This window comes from Strix uralensis, chromosome 3, assembly GCF_047716275.1.
Source record: "Strix uralensis isolate ZFMK-TIS-50842 chromosome 3, bStrUra1, whole genome shotgun sequence".
Classification (NCBI taxonomy): domain Eukaryota; kingdom Metazoa; phylum Chordata; class Aves; order Strigiformes; family Strigidae; genus Strix; species Strix uralensis.
In genome coordinates, this window is record NC_133974.1 from 92995805 (window position 1) to 93015392 (window position 19588).

At 41.2% G+C, this 19588-nt stretch overlaps 1 protein-coding gene across 6 annotated transcripts in view; it reads left to right on the forward strand.

Moving 5' to 3' along the window:
- The window catches only part of LTBP1 (latent transforming growth factor beta binding protein 1), a 213123-nt gene that overhangs the window by 10861 nt on the left and 182674 nt on the right, over positions 1-19588 (forward strand). For all 6 annotated transcript variants that reach the window (XM_074863371.1, XM_074863363.1, XM_074863365.1 and 3 more), the window contains one exon: positions 3156-3441. In XM_074863371.1, the coding sequence (XP_074719472.1) occupies positions 3156-3441 (286 nt within the window). The remainder of the gene's footprint in view (positions 1-3155; positions 3442-19588) is intronic.

The window sequence follows — 19588 nt, forward strand, 5'->3', positions numbered from 1 at the left end:
TTAAATTTTATGTGGCAACAGAAAGGAAAAATCTAGTGGACGGACTCACTAGAAATAACACAACTCACAATGCTGTTTGTAGTGTAATCATTGTATCAAAGGATTAGAAATTCAGGAATGACATTGAAAAATTGTTGTGGATATTTAAGTACTAACCGACAGCTGTTGTTTGATAAAAGGAGATGCTTAAAGGTGGAGCTGAGGCTAAAAGGTTAGAAACTCGGGTGCAGGAAACTTTTGGGAAATCTGTTTATTGTGAGCTTGTTGCTGAAAAATACATTTTTGTGAATTTCAATTCTCCATGTGATCTAGAGACACAGGGAAATAAACTTGTAAATGAGATGTTACTGTTTGAAGAAGGTAGTTGTGAATCGAGGTAAAATCAAAGTGGTTAGCATAGGAATCAGATCTTAATGATATTAATTCAAGAATTATCAGGAATTTAATGTAGAAGTTTTTTCACGACAAGTGAAGTTAGTTGTACCTATATCTTGAGCCTTTTGAAAGGTCTGAAAAAAGTTTTTATCTAAACTTCAATATATGATAATTTATGCTTACTGATTTAATATAATACATACTAAATTAAGCATAATTTAAAACAGAAGTACATTCTATATATGTAGAAGTTTTAAAATATTTACATATTTAAAAACTGTTATAAATCTTTTATTTTTAGGTCTTGTTCCTGCAAATATTTATATGCTCTTTAACCAGAATAACATGCACACATGGACTGAAAAGCGCGTATGTGTAGCTCAGTCACAAACTGATATACAGATGTGTTGGAAGGGGTGTGTTTGAGCCTAATGGTAATGTTAGTATTTTATACCTGCTGTTCTGAAAGAATGTCATAAATACAGCCATATCAGGCCTGATATGCGTCCCTCTAACTCAGTATTCTGTCTGTGACGGTGGTCAGCAGTAGTTAGTTAGGGAAAGATGCTTAAAAAGGATGAACATGTTGGGATACAGCCACAGATATGCTTTCAGCTTTTTGTGATTTAGGTACTTCCAAAGCAAATGTGACACCGTGGCTTTATTTTTAGTAGATACAGATTGCATGGTCTTAAAACACAAAAACCAACCCAAAACAACCCCATGTTCCTTCACCACACTTCTGGAAAGTGAGGGGAGGTTGGTTATGTTGTCTATGTCTGCCCTTCCAGCATGGCCAACTTCCTTGGCACAGCAAGTTTTTGATGCTGAAACGACCAGGTTCAAAAAGCAGATCAGTGAACTGACAGAGAAATCTGAGGGTTATCTAACACAAAAACAGCACTCTTGCTCAGGAAGTCGCTGAGCCTCTAATTCTTGAAGGCGGCAGCAGTACAAACTTATACTGCTTCTCACCCTGTCCTTAAGCATCCACCTTAGTAATGGAGAGAGGAGACTGGACTGAGTGGATCTTTGATCTGACCCACTAAGCCTAGTCTCGGTATTTGCATCTTTACCAAGCTTCGTTTTGAATTTCCAGTCATGACACACTTGAATTGAATAGGATCAAGTCTGTTGCCTTTAACAGGAGTATATTGGCCCACTTTTCAGTTTTAAACTTAATACTTCCATGTTCCAGTTTTTGGAAGCTTAGCTTTGTGGAAAATAATGGTGTTTTGAGTTAGATGTGCCATTATTGTTGTCTTCAAATGAAATAATTAGGTCATACATTTGGCACACTGCAGCTGTCTTGAACGTTTTTAAAACTAAACTGCTGTATTGTGTCAATTAAAACGTTCATTTTAATCCTTTCCTAAAAATGTGATCTTTTAGCCTGTTTTGTGATCTTCTGTTACACAACATTAATGAAGAACTTCAGTCAAAGCATGCATTCCGGTGAAGATCTAACGGATCAGTTTTTTAATCTGTTGTCACTGTAAACATGATTTGAGACAAACTGGGTCTTTTGTAACATAGTTGCTGGATCTACTGGTGCTTGTTTTGTTATAAGGCCAGCTAGGGTAATGCAGTTTGTCCTTCAGAGCTTCGTATGCTTTATGTGTATGTAAAGCTGGGAAACTTTCAGGGTTTACATTGCTGTCAGTGAACTAAGAATCTTCAAGTTGGCTTGGGTAAAAAAGATAAAGTAATTTCAAATCAGGCTCTATTTTCAGCTGCATAGTTTTAAATTCACTGAAACCTTATTACATTCAGTTTGATAAGTGAAAACTTAAGTTTTCTTAGCCTTATGAAGCACAGCTTTGGTTCTTATCTACAGGAAAAAGAGTTGCAGTTTTCTCAGGGTTGTCTTTTGTGCGTGTGTAAATTGTTATTTCACTTCTGAGAGTTAGGAGATACACGGTGATCGGTGTCCTAGTAGAATGGATATTTTGTTATATTGATTCTTGGGGTGGTCTTGTTAGTGTCTGTGTCTGATTTTTGTTTTTTTAAATAACTTGCTGAGAAAGTATGAACATTTTTTTAATGTTGTAAAGATGGGACTTCTGAAAATCCTGTGTTTTTTTTTTTTAACAGAAATTATGTGATCTTTTTCTAAACTGTCCCAACTGTGCCCTAACTGTTTCATTGTGATCTTTGCACATTTTCTACAGATGACCCGGATAATGGCATCACTGTTCTGGTCTTGGAGTCTCTCCAAAGCCAATAAAACTTAATTAGGATTTAAGGGTCCTGAATCTATTTTCCAAAGATAGAATTAATTTCAGTCATATGCAAATAAGTGGATTTTTACTGTTCATAGCACAATCTAGGTCTTCAAAGCAAGGTGCAAGAAAGAGTTGGCTTGTATATTACAACATATCCTTGTTGTAAATCCCTTCTCAAGTTTACAGTGAAAGTGGTCTTCAGTCTTCCAGCAGTCAAAGAGAAAATATAGTCTCAGAAATAAACAGAAATGTAAGTAAACAAATGATTACCTTTTTGTTGCCAGGGAGATGCATAATATGCAAATAACCTAGTTCAGCTAAGTAGTATTGAAAAGGAAATATCTTGCTGAACAGCATATGGAAGGCGGAAGTACATGTGAGAAGAACCCCATATAAAGCTCATGTTAAAGTTGCAGGGCAATTCTGGTGCTTAGCAATGTTGCGCTCTCCTACTCCAATTAACATTAGCAATTAATGCCCTTTTTATTGCGGGGAGGGTTTGGATTTTCCTTCATGCTTTGTTTCACAGGTACTTTTCAAAATGTCTTTTCTTAGCTAACTGTGCACCACCGTGCCAAAATGGAGGGATGTGCCTTCGACCTCAGCTTTGTGTGTGTAAACCAGGAACAAAAGGCAATTCCTGTGAGGATATGGTCATGCAAGACACATCTTCCACTGGAGGCCGGAGCGCTGTTCCCCTGTGGCCCATACCCCAGCAGGCCGCCCAGCAGACCTTCTCTCAGAAGGTGCAGGTCCCACCAAAGGTTGGCCCTATGACTCAGATGGCATTCACCATCAAGCAGAAGCCTCCTGTTGGGTTACCTCAGCAAATGCAACCACAGTAAGTGTTTTCTTTGCTTTCAAAGAAGTCCAGTGTGTTAGATTTATAAAACATTGTTCCTTGCAAGTGTTTTCAAATAGTCATACTTGGAAACTTTCACAGATTTTTTTTTTTTTTTAAATGTGTTGTATTTTAACTGTCAGACTTCAGTGGATTTTTAAACTTCTACTACTTAGGAGCCAAATCTCCTTCCAGAACAGAATATCCCATAATATCAGTCAAGTTTATTTTCCTTAGAATGGCAATGCTGTACAAATTTCAAAGGAGTTATTCTTAATTTACACTAGTGACTTTTTGAGTTTAGTCTAGAACAGTCTGGCATGGAATTTCAACACCTCACGTAACTGAGGAAAGTAAGATTCAGTGCTTGTGTTGTGTTCCGGTTTCTTTCTTTCATTTGTGTTACACAATTTTAAAAAAAGAAAATGTATGGCTCTACTACAATTGATACTTCTGCTTGCTTGTGTTTGAGGCTTAGGATTGTATCTGCCTGTCATAGGTAGCCAGGAAACACTCCTGTTGGAGAATTTTTTCTCTGTCTCTTCAGTAGCTGTGACTTAGCCAGACTCTGATAATACTTTCATTAGTTTAAATACTTCAGGTGAGTTTGAAATTTCTCTAACTATAATTTGTTTTTATTAATGTGTCTGACCTTGACTTGTATCAGGACTGCATTTGATATGGGAGTTGAATGTGGACAGTTTTAGGTGTCCGCAGCAACTACTGCCCTTCCAGTTTCGGGTGAATTCAGTGACAAAAAGTGTTTCCATCCTATAACAGGTGTTGCTCAGGGTGCAGTCCATCTTGCTTCTAGCCTCCAGAGCAAGATAATCAGGACTCAGAAATAAACTGTATTTTCCCATACCCAGACTATAAAAATGAACCCAGAAGGGTTTGATTATAGAAGTCTGCACCTGAGAAGTTTTACACTCCTGACAACAAAGTACATCCTGCCACCCCTCGAGGCCACTGGGCACTGACAATGATCTTTGTTGTCTGGTAACCTCTTTACTGGGTTCTTAACCCTTCCAATCCTTTTATTGTTGTCCTAGTTCATCTGTGGAGCCGCAGGCACAGCTGGGTTCATACATGTCTTGTGTAATAGGAAGAGGAACTTACCTGAGTTTCCTTGGAGTTGTAAACCCTAAGCCAGTATGCTCTTTGAGAAAGGTAGAAGGTGGGGCAGGGTAGGCTTTAGGAACAAATATATCCACAGTCTTGAAGGACAAAGAAATTGCTACCCAGTTTCAATATTTTTATAGTACCCTGAGTCCAGTTTCATTCCTATTGGTGAAGCAAGGGTTATTCGAGTGACTAATATGAAGGGGGAATTACCGGTAAAATCAGCAGGCTTTTTTTCTGCTCCTTCCCATCCTCAGCACCTGGCTTCTCTGCTTAGCCCCACAAAGTGCAGTACAGCAAATCACTACAAAGAGGCCAGACAATTCCTGTCTTCTCAGTACTGATTTCTGTAGAGTGTACTGTGTGTCTTTTTCTTTCTCCCTCCCTCCACACACAAGCGTTCCAAGGAATTCTTCTTCCTGTTGTGATAAAGGCCGTTTGTCCAAATTGGGTAGTAAAATATACTTAAAAAAAAAATAGAAAAGAATTAAGTTTGTTCTTGCCTGGAAAAAATCTGTCTTCCTCCAAGCACTCTGAAACTGTGCTTAGAAGGCTTGTGGCTGCCTCTAGAGAAGACTTATTTTCCATTATTCCTGGAAAAGCAGAGTCCAGGGATAAGGGGTTTTTTCTTGTATGAAGAAAGAAGGTGAAAAACTGATATTCTGTGCTGTTATTACAGTTGCCAGGCTATGATGCTCAAAGTGTTTCTAGAGGGCACCTACAGCATGTCATGCTTCACCAAAATCTCTGTTCCTGCTTCCATGAGACAGTATCCCAGATGTAGAGGAAGCAACTTCAGACTGACAAAAAAACATCATCTGCTATCCAAAGTGCCTTTGCATGCTTACATAAGCAGTGTTAACCCAGGTGGGCTTTGTTGTTCATGGGACCCTTCTCAACCTAAGGATTTTCTCCTAGATCTAAAGAGACCTTTTCAGGAAGATAGGACTGTTAGTCTTTGAGATCCCATCAAGATAAATCCGTTTCAGTCAGCTTAATAATAGAGTGGGAAAATGGAAAACAGTCTTTAGAGTCATGAGAAAGCCAGCCTACAACCTTGGCAGGAGCCAGACATAGAAGCAGGAGATGAAGAGGAAATGGAGAAATGAGCTGTTTTCACAAACCAAAGCAGTCATATAAAGTGCCGCAGAAGATGGATGTTTAGATACAACTGTTGACATGAGTGCTAGCAGTAGTTCTCATGTAGACTATTAGAACAATTTACAGGGCTGAAAGATCCCCTGGGGTCAGGTCTCTACCACTAGCACAGAGCAAGTGGGCTAGTTCCTGCTTCGGGAAATTACAGGCCTGTCAGCTTGATGTCGGTGCCTGGGAAGCTGATGGAGCAGCTCATCCTGAGTACCATCACACAACACATGCAGGACAACCAGACGATCGGGCCCAGTCAGCATGGGTTTGTGAAAGGCAGGTCCTGCCTGACAAACCTGATCTCCTTCTACGACAGGGTGACCTGCTTATTGGATGAGGGAAAGGCTGTGGATGTAGTTTACCTTGACTTTAGTAAGGCCTTTGACACCGTTTCCCACAGCATTCTCCTGGTGAAACCGGCTGCCTGAGGCTTGGATGAGCACACGCTTTGTTGGGTAAAAAACTGGCTGGATGGCCGGGCCCGAAGAGGTGTGGTGAATGGAGTTAAATCCAGTTGGCAGCCGGTCACGAGTGGTGTCCCCCAGGGCTCAGTTTTGGGGCCACTTCTGTTTAACATCTTTATTGATGATCTAGACGAGGGGATCGAGTGCACCCTCAGTAAGTTTGCAGATGACACCAAGTTGGGTGGGAGTGTTGATCTGCTCGAGGGTAGGGAGGCTCTGCAGAGAGACCTGGACAGGCTGGAGCAATGGGCTAAGGCCAACTGTATGAGTTTCAATAAGGCCAAATGCCGGGTGCTGCACTTCAGCCACAACAACCCCCAGCAGCGCTACAGGCTTGGGGAGGAGTGGCTGGAGAGCTGCCAGTCAGAGAGGGACCTGGGGGTGTTGATTGACAGCTGGCTGAACATGAGCCAGCAGTGTGCCCAGGTGGCCAAGAAGGCCAATGGCATCCTGGCCTGTATCAGAAATAATGTGGCCAGCAGGGACAGGGAAGTGATCTTACCCCTGTACTCGGCACTGGTGAGGCCGCACCTCGATTACTGTGTTCAGTTTTGGGCCCCTCACTACAAAAAGGACATTGAATTACTCAAGCATGTCCAGAGAAGGGCAACGAAGCTGGTGAAGGGTCTGGAGCACATGTCGTACGAGGAGCGGCTGAGGGAACTGGGGTTGTTTAGTCTGGAGAAGAGGAGGCTGAGGGGAGACCTCATCGCCCTCTACAACTACCTGAAAGGAGGTTGCAGAGAGCTGGGGATGAGTCTCTTTAACCAAGTAACAAGCGATAGGACAAGAGGGAATGACCTCAAGTTGCACCAGGGAAGGTTTAGACTGGATATTAGGAAGTATTTCTTTACAGAACGGGTTGTTAGGCGTTGGAATGGGCTGCCCAGGGAGGCGGTGGAGTCCCCATTCCTGGAGGTGTTTAAGAGTCGGGTCGACATAGCACTGAGAGATATGGTGTAGTTGGGATCTGTCAGTGCTAGGTTAATGGTTGGACTGGATGATCTTCGAGGTCCTTTCTAACCTAGATGATTCTGTGATTCAGTTCCTCTTCGAATGTCTTGTGATCTTGTGTGTTGTGTGAGGCTGCCCAGATATTTTTGGAATGGCTTTTTTCTGTTCCCACTCCTAGAAACATAGAGAAGTCTGTCAGTGCAGTTCGTGTGCTGATCTAGACACTGCTGCTATGCAGAGCTGTCAAGGACTGGTGAGAGTCAGGGCAGAACCCAACCTGGAACACCAAAATAAGCTCCTAGAGGAGGCTTGTCTCTACAGAGCTTCTGTTTTGCCATTCTCTGTCAATTTTTTTGTTTTGTATATAAATGCAACTTTTCCAACTTCAGTCACTGAGATTTGTTCTTACATGTTTTCTTAGGATCATGGTGGCAATGATATGTAGGGAAGCAGGGACTTAATTTATTTCTTCCCAGAGATCTTTTTTTGAAGAATATGTTCTACTGATTGAAGAACAAAAGGAAACCTGGAGAGAGATTAATTTCCTGGAATATCCTGGATTTAGAACACAGGCACTTAGCACTAGCAAAGTCTGTCATAGCCCTGGGCTGAAGATGGATACTATCAGGTACAAGGTCTCATCTTGGAAGAATGTTAACAGAAGATGTAGGTGGCTGTAATTGAAAACAAGTGGTGTCTCAGAAACAAAAATCTGCTTCTTATTGGAACCTGTTGGGAATTCTGATCTCAATAGCAGACATGCTTTGTGGTCCTTAATTCCTGTGATAGCTCTCCAGTAACTCTGGGTGTCCCTTTCACATCTTGTTCTCTCACTTGTTGGCAACAGTATAGCTCCAACAGCTTGATTTTCTGCATTTACCAGCTGTGGGAGCTGAAAAAAAAAAATTTTTTTTAAAGGCAACTTTCTAGTACAGTTTTGGAAATGGTCACCAGAAGGAGTACAGCATCAACCAGCTGGTTGTCAGTAATACACTGAAGTGTCAACAGCATTGCTCCTTCAGTCTCTTTTGGAGGCAGTTGATGAAATTTGAGTTTGTTTTTGTGTTGGGCAAAGCAAAGCTCATCAAAGGAGAGGTAGATGCACAGACTTTAGATAACAGATTTGGACTTACTGGTGTGTCTGCACCTAGAAATGTTTCCTAAGAGGTGCCTTCCAAACCTGTATGCCTGGATCACTGGGTCTAGTCCCATGCTATTACAGGCAGGCATACCACCTGCTAATTTTTGTGAACCTATCAACCTGTGTCCTAAAATTGTTTTTTCCTTCTGTTCAAGGATGTAGTACTTTTTCCAATGCTTTCCCAATCTTTACTAACTCATGTGAGATTAGTGTGAATTTGGGGGGAAAAAAAAAAGAGAGAAGAATTGGACATGCTGTTGTGACCCCACTGAAATCAGCAATGTAGGACAGCTGTAACTGAAAATGGAATATATTTATATAGTCTGCAATTGTAAGTTATATGTTTACATTATATATGTAAAATATTGGTAAAGATTATTGACTTTGTGTTGTACAAACTTTTGACTGAGGTTTACTGCAAAATACAAGAGGCTGCTGTTTTAGCTATTTCCTGTCTTATGTACTAGTTCTTTTTTGTATCTTTGACTGTATGTAGAACATGTGGCTGTAAGATTGGTTTATGTGATGACTGACCAGGTGATGGTCTAAAAAAAGATTAGAGGAATGTTTTTGAAGGTTAATAGCTAGCGTGAGAGTAAATATTTCTGGAGGACATCCACTTTCATCACCATTATGATAGATTTTTGTACTAAAGTTGTACAGAGCAAGTGAAACTTCACTAATCTTCAGTTAGAAGGGCTCTGCACTTGAATTTAGCTGTGATGTCTGTTTAAAACATACTTTATGGAAGCTCTTGACAGAATATTAGAATTCCGTCCAAAAAAGACCGTGACTTTTTTTAAAAAAAGCCGAACAAAATGACCCAACACCACCATTTTTTTAAGGAAAGCAAGGACTTAGGGGTCGTGTTGGTATTAGAAGCACAGAAAAACTTAGGTTGGAAGTAAAGGCAATCTGGTCCAATCCTCTACTTAAAGCAGGATCACCTATAAGAGGTTGCTTGGGGCTTTGTGTGCTTGAGCTTTGGACATTTTCAAGGCTTCAGGATTGGAGATTGTCGTGATTTGAACTCTGCTGATAGCAAATCACCACATGGCCAGTCATTTACCTTCCCGCCCTCCCCCCCCCCGCCCCTGCCCCTGGTGAAATAGGGGAGGGACCAAAAAAAAAGAAATTTGTAGGTTGAATAAAAAAAAAAATAGTAATAGTAACAATAGTAAGTCCAGATGGGTAATATACAATGCAGTTGCTCACTGACCAGTGACTGGTACACAGCCCGTCCCCAGCAGCAATCCCGACCACACCAAAAATCCCAACCAGAAACAGAAATGAGAGAGCACATGTCCCCTTATATACTGAGCATGATGTCACATGATATGGAATACTCCAATGACTGGTCCAGACCTGGCTCTCTAGCTGTGCTCCCTCTCAGTCCAGGCTGAAACCAGGACAGAGATCTCACAGTATCTCTGGGCTCCTGTTGCAGTGTTTGATCACCCTCAGGAAAAAAAAATATTTCTCCTGAAGTAGTTGAAATTTCCATTGTTGCGCATTGATTGTTACCCTTTGTCTTTTTGCTGTTTGTCCCTAAGAAGTCTGGCTCAGTCTTCTGGCTCAGTCTTCTCAATATATTCTTAAGAAGCAGTTGCGGATTGCAGCATCATCCCCTTGAGCTGTCTTTTCTTAGAGCTGAACAAAGTCACCTCCCTCAGTCTCTCCCCATATGGTATGTGCTCCAGTCCCTGACAGTCTTGGTGGCCCTCTGCTGGACTCACTCCACTGTGTCAGTATCTTTCTTGATATGGGGACACCATAACTGGATACAGTACTTGATACAGTAGTCTCCCAAGCGCCAGATAGAGGGAATAATCATTCCCTTGACCTGCTTGGCCATGCTGTTGCTAATGCAGCCCAATGTATGATTGGCATTCTTCATGCAGCGGCACACTGTCCACCAGGACCCCCAGATCACTTTTTGCAGAGCTGCTTTCTAGCTATTTCAGAGCCAAAACCTGCACTGTTGCACAGAGTTGCTCTGTCTCAGATACAGGACTTTATGTTTGCCTTAGAACATCATAAGCCCATTTCTCCAGCCTGTCAAAATCCCTCAGGCCTTCAACCACTCCTCCAAATTGGAATTGTCTGTATAATTGCTGAGACTACATTTTCCCCTGCTCTGGGTCATTAATAAAGTTGTTGAACAATATTGGTCCCTGTATCAATCTCTAAGGAAAACAAATAGTTACCCACTTAACCTCCTGTGAGTTGGATTTTGTGTCACTGAATACCACCTATTCAGGCAGGCAGTTTTTGTACCCACTTTATAATCCAGTTATCTGTATTTCATTAGCTTTTACATAAGGAGACAACTGTGTCAAACACCTTGCTAAAGTCCAGGTTAAAAAGTTTCATCACACTCATGCCCTAAAGCTAGTCATCTCCTCATAGAAATCAAACAAAACAAGCCAAAAAAACTTTAATCCAAGCTAAAACTAGAAAGTGTGTGATGACTTCTTAACTTTTGAAAGCTGTAGTTCAGTTGGTTTCATTCTCTGTTGGTGATACTCTTTCCCTTCAAAGCCAGGAACTTGTGTGATACACTGCCTTCTTTCTTCAGGAGGAGAGACCATCCCTTCTCTTAGGCTACACAGGGGAGATGGAGCTGGAAGCAACTGAACTATAATTCAAGTGATGATATCTTGGAAAGCTAATATTTTTGATTCTAGGCAAAATGTTCCATATTAATATTCTAAGAAAAGAATGTCTAAATCCTGTGAGCTTGTGTCAACACCATGTGCTTTGCAACATCAGGGTGTTACTGCTTCTCAGGCTTCAAAACTTAACTCCAGTGGTCAGAGGTGAGGTTTTTTCAGCAGTTCTTGAGCCCACTGGTTTGTGTCAGAGAGATGGAAAACTGGCAGTCTGTCTGCAGTGTTAAGCTGATGACTGTATCCCTTCAGTATAGGCTTCTAACATGTAATGAACTCCTGGTGTGCTTTTTTGCTTCTAGGTTCACTAGTGCAAGGTGGGTCCAGGGAGAATCAGGAAAGTTAATTTCCCATTGTGAGCTATTTGGGGTGGATTCTGAGGTGCCTTTGCACAATGCTTTCAACAAGAAACCTGCTGCAAGGAACTTTAGTGTACCCTATTATCCCTCAGGTTTTTGATTTCTTCCTAATAGACTTGAAAAGTTTTTATGGAGGTCATCCATATTGTCCTGTAAGGCACATTCCTTTTGAGAATGTCAGTGTAGCCTTCCTTCCCACAGTCCCAGCAAGCTGAACACGCTCCACAAGATAAACTCAACTAACTTGTCATCAGGGCTTTTTTTTTTTTGAGTGGTACTGGAATAACAGTAAAATAGAAACATAATGATTTAGGCATATTCCATGTATGTAGAAATAATTGCCTTTGCTTTTGAGGCATTGCTTTTCAGGAAAGCAAATTACTTCTAAAACTGTACTGGTGCTTTCAGCTTAGTTGAAAAGAGGACTGTGGGCCGCCCTTCCAAACTATAGTATTTTTAATTTTTTTTTTCTAGCTTAAAAAAAAGTGTGCCAGGACATTTAGTGTTTGCATGGGGATGTGTAGTGAGAGCTTTGATGTGTTTTCCATGTTATTTGTTACTGTGTTGCGAACTGGTATGTTCTCTTCCAACGTGACGCTTCCAGTTTTATTTTTTTAAAATTGTACTACTATTGAAACTTTTACTGTTTATTGTCAAGGTATTATTTCAGGAGATATTGGGAAACACAAGAACTTCTTTCCAGTGGCTTGCTGGGGACCAAAGGAGCACAGCTTTTCATGGATAACATGACAGTGTGTTTTCAGCTTTAGGAAGGAGTATTTGTATTGTTAAAATTTGGTTTGACATGATGTTGTTGTCATGTGGCGGAAAGGTTTTCTAGGCATTCAGAACACTTACTTTTAAAAAGGTTGCTCTAGTAACAAATGTTTGTGATACCACAACAACTGTGCAACAATTTTATAATTGACTGAGACTTTTTACCCAAACATGTATAAGTAACCCACGCAGGTTAAAGTTTGTTCCTCTAAGCAAACTACTGTGCAACAGGGATTATAGGATGTGGCTGAAATAAAAACGACATTGCAAGTAGCCATTTCCCTTAGAATATGTATGGTCAACAAGCTAATGGGAACTGTTTTAATGTCATTTTCACTCCCCTCTCTTTAGAGCTGTGGGAATAGATCTCAGTAGGTTGATTTTGAAAACTAATGTCTAGTGTCAAAATACATCTGTACCTTTAACTTCCAAAGAAAAGCAAAATGAGAATAGGGTTTATTACTGATTTCAAGTATAGAAATATGATTTAACAATGTTCTGTCTTTAGAAAAACCTAGGTGGTTTTTTTTAGTCTTGTAATGATCAAACAATCACTGAACCGGGGATGGTTTTCTCTGCTTTAAGTATATTGAACTTGGAGAAAAGGCTTCCTATGTTTGTAGATGTGTCAGCCTTTGGTCTTTGTATCAGAAATCTTGCTTAATATTTGATCTTTAGCCCTTTGAAATAAAATTAGCTGCAACTATTAGCTGATTTGTATGTCTTGGGTATTAGTATAACTTTTGGTATTGTCTTAACACTTCCACTCTACACTGAGAATTCATTCTTAACAACCTTATTAAAGAGATAACAAAGACACAAAGAACCCCTCTTTGGGGGATTTACTTAATCTTAGCATTTTGTTAGTGTAGCAGATAACTAGATGGTTCAAGAACCTTCATTCAGGGAATTATGTGGGCTGGCCTTAGACAAAGGCAGATGTATTTTCAGGGCTGAGCCTGTCTGATTAATTACAAATGCCTCATTAATTTCTCATCTATGAATACCCTCTTCTGCTCATTATTTAGGAACCCCAAGAGACATATACTTCAACTTGAGTAAACTTATTTTCTTCTTCAGTGCTAGAGTCTGAATACTTCACTGAGAAGCAAACTTTTTCTTATTGAGAAGCAGTTTCCACTTTACTGAAGCTCCATAAAGGTTACATATGACATGTATCCTTGTACTTTGATAAATTCCTCCAGAAGTCCAAAACTATTGTTTTATACAATGTGTAATCAGTTGCTAATCCAACCACTACCAAGGAGGTTTATTAGTCATGTCATCCTGTGTCGAAATTTGGGTGTTACTGTTCATCAGTATCTGGTGAGAGACAGATATTTTTTTTTTTTTTTTTTTGTGTATGACTGGATTTAAGATATGAGTTGAATCATAGAATGGTTTGGGTTGGAAGGAACCTTAAAGATCATCTAGTTCCAACCCCCCTGCCATGGGCAGAGACACCTTCCACTACATCAGGTTGCTCAAAGCCCCATCCAGCCTGACCTTGAACACTTCCAGGGAGGGGGCAGCCACAACATATCTGGGCAACCTGTTCCAGTGTCTCACCACCCTCACAGTAAAGAATTTCTTCCTTATATCTAATTTGAATCTACCCTCTGTCAGTTTAAAGCCATACCCCTTTTTTTATATCTATACTCCCTGACAAAGAGTCCCTCCCCACCTTTCCTGTAGCCCCCTTTAGGTACTGGAAAGCCACTAGAAGGTCTTCCCAGAGCCTTCTCTGGGCTGAACAACCCCAACTCTCTCAGCCTGTCCTCATAAGGGAGGTGCTCCAGCCCCCTGATCATCTTTGTGGCCTCCTCTGGACCCGCTCAAGCAGGTCCATGTCCTTCTTATACTGGGGACCCCAGACATGCACACAGTACTCCAGGTGAGGTCTCATGAGAGCGGAGTAGAGGGGGAGAATCACCTCCCTCGACCTGCTGCTCACACTTCTCTTGATGCAGCCCAGGATACGGCTGGCTTTGTGAGCTGTGAGCACACACTGCTGGCTCATAGTCAGTTTTCCATCCACTAATACCCCCAAGTCCTTCTCTGCAGGGCTGCTCTCAATCCACTCTTTGCTCAGCCTGTGTTTGTGCTTGGGATTGCCCTGACCCATGCACAGGACCCTGCACTTTGCCTTGTTGAACTTCATGAGGTTCTCACAGGCCCACCTCTCAAGCCTGTCCGGGTCCCTCTGGATGGCACATCCCTTCCCTCCAGCGTGCTGACTGTACCACACAGCTTGGTGTCGTCAGCAAACTTGCTGAGGGTGCACTCAATCCTACTGCCCATGTGTCCAACAAAGATGTTAAACAGTGCTGGTCCCAACACCAACCCCTGAGGAAATGGTGAAGAACATGAGGCAGTTGGTGAAAGCAGGATCTTCTCCTGATGTTAGTCAGATATTGACTGAGACTTTGTAACCAGCCAGTAGCCTATTAGAGGGACTCTGCAGTAAATCCTTGTTGATTTCCCTCTTTAGCAAATTTTCCCCAAATTATCTCATAGGGCCTTAGAGAGGTGTTGGAGGACCAGAGGGTGGACTGTTGACTAATTTGAAGTGTCTAGCATTGATAATGGTGTATGTGAAGGTAAGTCTGCTAGAGTACTCAGAAGTTATGTAAGCAACTGAATCATGTCTGCTTAACTTTGAGTTAAGCAACTTCCTATGCAAAGGACCTACTGTTATTCAGAGAGGAGTCTTTTTATGTCATATGTTAGGAAACCTCCAGACTAAGGGCTCACTGAAGCATTGTAATTATTGAAGAGAATTTCTCTGTGCTTGAAAACAAAAAGAAGCATCGTTTCTGCTGTTGAGACATGGAATTTCCAGGACAAAGTATTTGCAATACACCAGCCTTGATTACAACCCTGTTTTGTTACTAATGCAATCTATAGCTTTAAATATGTCTTCTCCAGATGTGTGTACAAAAAAAAGATCTTTTTGGATAGGCTTAATGTATTGTAATAATTGTTTTAATTTAAAGTACTCTCTATACAGAAAACTTACCATGCAGCTTTGTTAAAGCCATAGCATGACTGGAGGGTATTAAAAGGGATTCTTTGTCAGTTTGGTTGCTGTGATAAATGATGTTTCAGGCTTGTCAGGGATTTTATAAGCAGTTTAAAATTGGTGTAAAGGAGAATAGTGCTTTTGGATATTCTATGTGTTGGCCTTGTTTTTTTTTCTTTTAATAAAAAGACAATTGAAGATACAATTCTAGATGTTCTGTGTCAGGAAAATGAGTTTCAAAGGCAAGATAGACTGTTAAGAGGAGGCAGACAATACTAGTACATACTATTATGTCACTGGGCAGTAGGTGGCAAGCTTTGCTTTTCCTTCTACTTAGGGTTTATTTTCATATTGCAGAATGCCAGAATTTGAAAAGGGTGGTTTGAATTCACTGGAATATGTCATTTGTTGGCAGCACATTTTTTTGAACCACTTATTTTGTTCATTGTGTGTAATTATCTTTCTATTGAATGCTGAAGTGAAGCCCCTCTTCTTCAAATGACAGGTGGACACAAATCAATACATGTGAGCTCTCTGTTGTATTCTCTTGTGGCTTCAGTAGGCAGATTACTAACACACAAATTAAAAACAAATGAGTTGCAGTCACAGTCAATCCCAAATTATTTGGGATCCTCCTGTTCAACTTCTTTTATGGAGTACAGTTCAGCTGAGGGGCAGGGGGCACAACACCCTCTTTTAAACACAACATTTTCCCAAAATGGGACTTAGACTTCTAGCTCTGTAACTAATAACTGACAAGGAAAAATAACAAAATGTTTATTTTGCCTTTCTCCTGATGTGTAGTGTCCCATCCTGTGTGCTGGTCTGTCTGCTTGTGCCCTCCCCCCTATTCCCCCCGTGAATGGTATAGCTCTCCTCACAAACCCAGCCTGTGTGTAGGGTCAGGCATGGGGACAGTAAAGCAGTAGCAAATTGCCTAGCCAAAACTAAAGGTGTGTAGAGAGGGCAATGTTTGAGTGATTGTCCTTAGGTATTTTCTGTTGTGGGTGACTGTTAATACCCCTTCTCTGCTCAGACTTCTTGTCTAGAGCCAATCACCTGACATCTGATGAATTAGCAGCCAGCTCTGTATCTGTACCAAGGGTACAGGAATCACAGCACCTCTCCTGTGCAGTTCCTCCCAGATGTTGGCCAGCTTAGACATCCTCAGCTCGTCTCCGGAACACATTTTTACCTGTTAGCCAAGTTAATTCTTCATTGAGTTTCCTCCTGGTGAGTGAGTTCTTCTTGCTTTGCTATTAAAGTTTTTTAAAAATTTGTTTTAGATTAAAAAATTACACCCCTCATTCTCTCTATCCTGCACACATTTTATAATAATTGTTCTGAGGAACATCAGCTGTCTTGGATCTTCTTGATCCCAGACTTAAACTTATCCCATGTAATGCTACAGGCTTGGGGAGGAGTGGCTGGAAAGCTGCCTGGCAGAAAAGGACTTGGGGGTGTTGGTTGAGAGCTGGCTGAACATGAACCAGCAGTGTGCCCAGGTGGCCAAGAAAGCCAATGGTATCCTGGCTTGTGTCAGAAACAGTGTGGCCAGCAGGACTATGGAAGTGATTGTTCCCCTGTACCCGGCACCGGTGAGGCCACACCTTGATTACTGTGTTCAGTTTTGGGCCTCTCACAAGAAAGACATTGAGGTGCTGGAGTGTGTCCAAAGAAGGACAGTGAAGCTGGTGAACAAGTCTTATGAGGAGCGGCTGAGGGAACTGGGGTTGTTCAGCCTGGAGAAAAGGAGGCTCAGGAGAGACCTTATCACTCTCTACAGCTACCTGGAAGGAAGCTGTAACATGGTGGATGTCGGTCTCTTCTCCCAAGTAACAAGCAATAGGACAAGGGGGAATGGTCTCAAGTTGCCCCAGGGAAGGTTCAGATTGAATATTAGGAAAAATTTCTTCACAGAAAGGGTTGTCAAGCACTGGAACAGGCTGCCCAGGGAAGTGGTTGAGTCACCATCCCTGGACATGCAGATGTGGTGCCTAGGGACATGGTTTAGTGGTGGATTTGGCAGTGCTAGGTTAACAGTTGGACTTGATGATCTTAAAGGTCTTTTTCAACCTAAATGATTCTATGATATTAATATAGATAGCTATTTAATTATGTCATCCTAGAAATTCTAAAACAATAATTAACTTTTTTTTCTTACTATAGCAGGGCGTTCTGCACAGGGGTCTCCTTATGTAAATAGAGGCTGCATATGAGTTTACATTTTTGCTGCTGAGTCTTTGTGTCCTCACACTATTCCTAATGAGGTCAGAAGCAGTTTGGAACTAGTAATGTGGTTATGAGCTGTCAGTTGAGGACATGGTTAACTTAATTGCTGCAGCAGTACTAGGCATACATAAAGGATCTTTGGCATCAACTATGAGTAAGTTGAGACCAGTGTTTTGAGATTCTGATAATGCAGTTATTCTCACTTCTGTAGTCTTTGAACCAGTTTTTGTTCTAGCACACATACATCAATAGCACTGCCAAAGATAGTTACTCATCTCTTTGTGCTGCCAGGCACTGAGTCAGTCCTCAAGAAGACCTCCATTCGTCATTCTAGGGGAACATAGTCATTGGGCTGCAGGAGCTGAAATCACTCTTTAGTTGAAATGGCTGGCATCCCTCAGGACTGGGATCATCTGTGTTGGCGGAGAACGTGGAGATGACTTTTTGATGACAATGATATCACTCTTAGTCCTGGTGTCCTTTCTGAACAGTGCAGGTGCACGCTTCAGTGCTAGTCAGTAAGGTAACAGATAATTTGTAGTTACCTCTGGATTGAGTATTCTCGCTGTTAATTGGGTTGTAACAGACCTGGGTCTAAAGACCATGGCCTTACTTAAGTATGGTGTGAAAGGTAGAAAAATATGAATTTGTTACAAAGTAGGCTAGTCATTTAATAGATCCTGTTAGTTCACAGTGGTATGAGAAGTAGATAGATGGGAATGGCAAACTGCCTTGGGGGAAGCCTTTGGTGTTTTGATGGACAAAGTCCAGTCTGTTGTTACTGACTTGTTTTTAAGTCCTTTTGGATGTGAACATTTGTGATTTTTACCACTCCTGTTTTGGTTGAAATCTTCGGGGCTGTTTAGTTATGTTGAGAGTTCAACAGAGACTCCTTTCAATGGACTGGAGCTAGATAGCATCTGGTCATGCTAAGTACTGTGCATATGCAGTGAACTCTCAGCAGTATATTTATTGACTTCTGTCCACCAGAAGAGCAGAGATATCTGGGAAAGAATTTTGAAAATATGAAGTATCACCATTGCACCACCATGCAAGACATTCATGAGATTTAACTGCAGTGTCCCACGCTTCAGATTATTGACATTCCTGAGATGATGAAGCCTACCTTTGCATGAACATCTTGTTTTATCCACACTTGAGCTATCATCTAGTGAAGTGAAGGTCTCACAGGTGTTACAGGATGTTCAGTGTTTTCATTAGTATCTTTGACAGGAAAAGGATTCTCAGAAATAGAATCTTTTTTTGATAGAGACTTAAATTATAGGGAGCCAACTCGGATCAGAAGACAGAGCTTACTCCAGACAGGAGAAGGAAGATAATCTGTGTGATGGCAACATCCAGTTGGCTTCTGGTTTTATGTGGCTATGTAACACCACTTTCTGAGTAAAGGTTTGGTGCAAGAAAACGGTGGTCTTTGTTGGAGTAATATCAGGGCAATTGTTGCCTGGCTCTCCTGTTGTACAATTTCCTCTACTAATTGCATATTTAGTGTGATGGAAGATCAACGAAATGTGTGTAGGAGAGTCCTCCATCTCTGCCCTATCATTCAGCCATGACTCAGCTATGTTAGGAAGCCAACACAGACAACCTTCATTACAGTAAGACATAAAACAGCTCAGTCAAAATTGCAGTCAGTCTCCAGGAGCAGACTGTGTTTGATTCACCTCTCCAGACACTGTGCATGGATTGTAACAAACTGCACCAAAACCATGTTCCATATCAGTGGTAAGGCAAGTTAAGCCCCATCTAATTATTTTTTGGTTTTGGATGAAAGTTACTGTGTTCTTTATTGGGCTCTGTTGTGCCCAGAGTACTGTGTAGTAGACAGGTAGAATCTTGGTTAACTTTTAGAAGTTTTGGATGAGAATTGTCTGGTCTAATGACCTCTTGGTGTTGACTGTCTGTTCTGTCATCTTCTCTGTCCTTCAGTTTGAAACAGATTCTGAGAATCCTTCATAGAGAAAGGCATAGGAACCTTTCTAAGCTCCTTCATGATGAACACAGATGGGAAGAATTAATTGAGACTTTCTTTGGTCTTTTCTTCTCTGTGTGTTCCTTTAATACATTGCTTAATTGGGTCTAGAGACTTTTGGACAGGCTTTCAGCTCTAACTTTTTTCAACTAGCTTCCATTTTATGTTCATTCTCCTGTTTTGAAACTATGAAATGCTGTAGTGCATCTTTTGTTCCCCGTTCAAGGATGTTAAATCTTAAGTTTTGCTCACTGATGCAGCATCT